This window comes from Etheostoma spectabile, chromosome 13 (genome assembly GCF_008692095.1).
Source record: "Etheostoma spectabile isolate EspeVRDwgs_2016 chromosome 13, UIUC_Espe_1.0, whole genome shotgun sequence".
Taxonomy (NCBI): Eukaryota; Metazoa; Chordata; class Actinopteri; order Perciformes; family Percidae; genus Etheostoma; species Etheostoma spectabile.
Window position 1 is genome coordinate 23132800 of NC_045745.1, and position 2529 is coordinate 23135328.

The 2529-nt window shown below is 39.3% G+C and overlaps 1 protein-coding gene across 1 annotated transcript in view; it reads left to right on the top strand.

Moving 5' to 3' along the window:
* The window catches only part of tiam1a (TIAM Rac1 associated GEF 1a), a 56044-nt gene that overhangs the window by 31121 nt on the left and 22394 nt on the right, over positions 1–2529 (top strand). The window contains exons 12-15 of the mRNA XM_032532943.1: positions 47–217; positions 995–1099; positions 2054–2135; positions 2377–2463. Coding sequence (XP_032388834.1) covers positions 47–217; positions 995–1099; positions 2054–2135; positions 2377–2463 — 445 coding nt within the window. The remainder of the gene's footprint in view (positions 1–46; positions 218–994; positions 1100–2053; positions 2136–2376; positions 2464–2529) is intronic.

Genomic DNA, 2529 nt, shown 5'->3' on the forward strand with positions numbered 1-2529 from the left:
TGTGTGTGTGTGTGTGTGCGTGTGTGCACGTGTGTTGCATTTTCAGAAAGAGAGAGAGAGCTCGGTAAAAAGTCTTCCTCAGCAAAATGTAGACAGTGACATTTGGGTTCCTGATTACCTGACTCCCTCCTGGGTGTGTCTGCCAAACAATCGGCCAGTCCTGGCCATCATACAGCCCGGTGAGACAGCACTGGAAGTCCTTAGCACCGTCTGCAAGGTGAGCCATTACTGGTTAGCAGTGCAAATGTTGAAGTGCACATGTACACTAAATTGTGTATAAGGGTGATAATTACAGACCAAATGTTATGCACTTATTCACTCATTTGGAGTAACAGGTGATGTACAATTTGCTCAACCTTTTCGCTTTAGTAGCTCATTGCTTTGTTGCACATCAGCCTGCACTCACACATAAAGACACATAAATACAAAACTGCTAACAGTTGATAGCTGTGAAGCATGCAGATAATTTATTTTAACAGGTTTGTCAAACATGCAATCTTGAGGAATGAGTCTCATAAAATTGCACACTGCTCTGTTGATGGGAATTTAGAATACAATAAGTGGTTACATGTGGATAATAACATTTCACAATTGTACAGTCTGTTGACAGCTAAACACAGGCAAATGTAAAAGTCCATCTTTAAATTCTTCTGGTATTCTTGAATGTAAATCTGAATATAAATCTGAGAGTAGCTGAGACGTGAGAAACTGTCACCGGTGCACTTAGACTGAAAGTGTCAAAGATTTTTTCTTAGTCATATTCTTGTCTTGCAATTTGCACTGCATATTACTTTATCACACAGTCTTTTCAGTTTACTTGCACTTAATTGGTTTCAGCCAGACACAAACTAGAATAATGATGCCTAATGATACTGTACGTATAAGTTCCACATACGGGTCTGTTGAAACACTTGTGAAGCATTGACATGTATCTGGGTGTTTGTGTGCATACACGCTATCATGCTTCATTGCCCCCCTGTCTTGTTGCCTCCAGACCCATAAAATAGAACCTTCTGGCCACTATCTGCGTTTGAAGATGTGGATTGACAACCAAATGCTCTTCTATGTTCCCAAACTTGAAGAGGACATCTCTGATCTGGTGAGGAAACGCACACTGAAGCATAGTCATAATAACCTGCAATGTCAAGGAGTGAAACTACAATATTTTCATGACACACCCATCTAAAATACAGTAATTAAAGATTAAGAATTATAATGTAGAATTATTTCACTGTATGCGTATGAAAGTTTCAGTTTGTATTTGTTTTGCATTACAGTCTCAGCAGAGACACAATGCCCCGTTGGGATGTTGTGGTCTTCACCTTATTGCTAAAAAAAATTTGTTTCATTCCAGGCAGATCTGAATGCAAGCTTGTGCATGTTTTATGGCTTGGGTGGCAGATTTGATTTGCAATGCATTCTAAATTCCCAGGATGCAAAGGAACCACCATTGCGTATGCTATAAATTATGCGAAATAGCAATCCGAGTGTATTATGTGCACTGCTATTCATATAAACAATCATTCTCATTGAAAAAGACCACCTCCACATTATTCAGCCGCTGTAAACACCAAAATTAAATCTCTATGTGACAGTGCTTTGTAGGTGATACACTGAACTCTGTCTCAAAGCAAAGTCATTGTATAATTCGCTCCTTTTCCTCAAGAGGTCCTTTATCTCCCTGCTTTGATCAGTGACTCATTTCACCCTCTTTCATCCTTAGTCTATGATATTACATTATTATTTCTCAACAGTGAAGTGCATTACACTGCAGACTTCTGTCCCCTTCTGTTGCTTCATACACACAGCTGTGTCTATGCTCTCGTCCGCTGTGAGGTCAAGACCTTGTATGAGCACCCACTCACTTTTCAGACTTGACCTGGATTTTAACTCCACAACCTTCACATGCGGTTCCTCTGTTAAGGATAGTGAATAATACATGAATCAGTCCATTCTTATTAAGAGCAATAACATGACATTGACCTTCTCCATCCAACAACAACGCCATCTTTCAATTACTTGCCAATTAAATAGCATTTTCTTGTGTTTGCAGCTCTACAAAGAGATTGAGGTTTGCCCCAAAGCTATCAAGGTGATCCGGTTTGACAAAGCCGAGTCCTGCTCCATTGGATATGGTATACTTGTCTTTGACAATACCCCTATCAAATTGATTTGATTTTGTAATATACTTCATTGAATCATGCTTTCTTCAAATGACTATGGGGATGACCCACTGTGAGTGTATTTTGTCTTAAGTGGATATAATCCTCCAGTAGTTTAGAGGCAGCAGAGCACACTGTCAAATTGAGACAAGCCGGAGGACTAAAAGAATTAGTGACTGAATCTCATTCTGTGTCTTATTATCTCTGTTTATAGGTTTTTCTGTGGCGGTTATAGATGAGGATGGAATGCAGCAACTCCATATTACTGAAGTGAAAGCAGAGGGACTGGCCTCAGCTAAAGGTATATTTTTCTTTTTTATTGAAGGTCCCATGACATGAAAATTTCACTTTATGAGTTTTTTTTAAC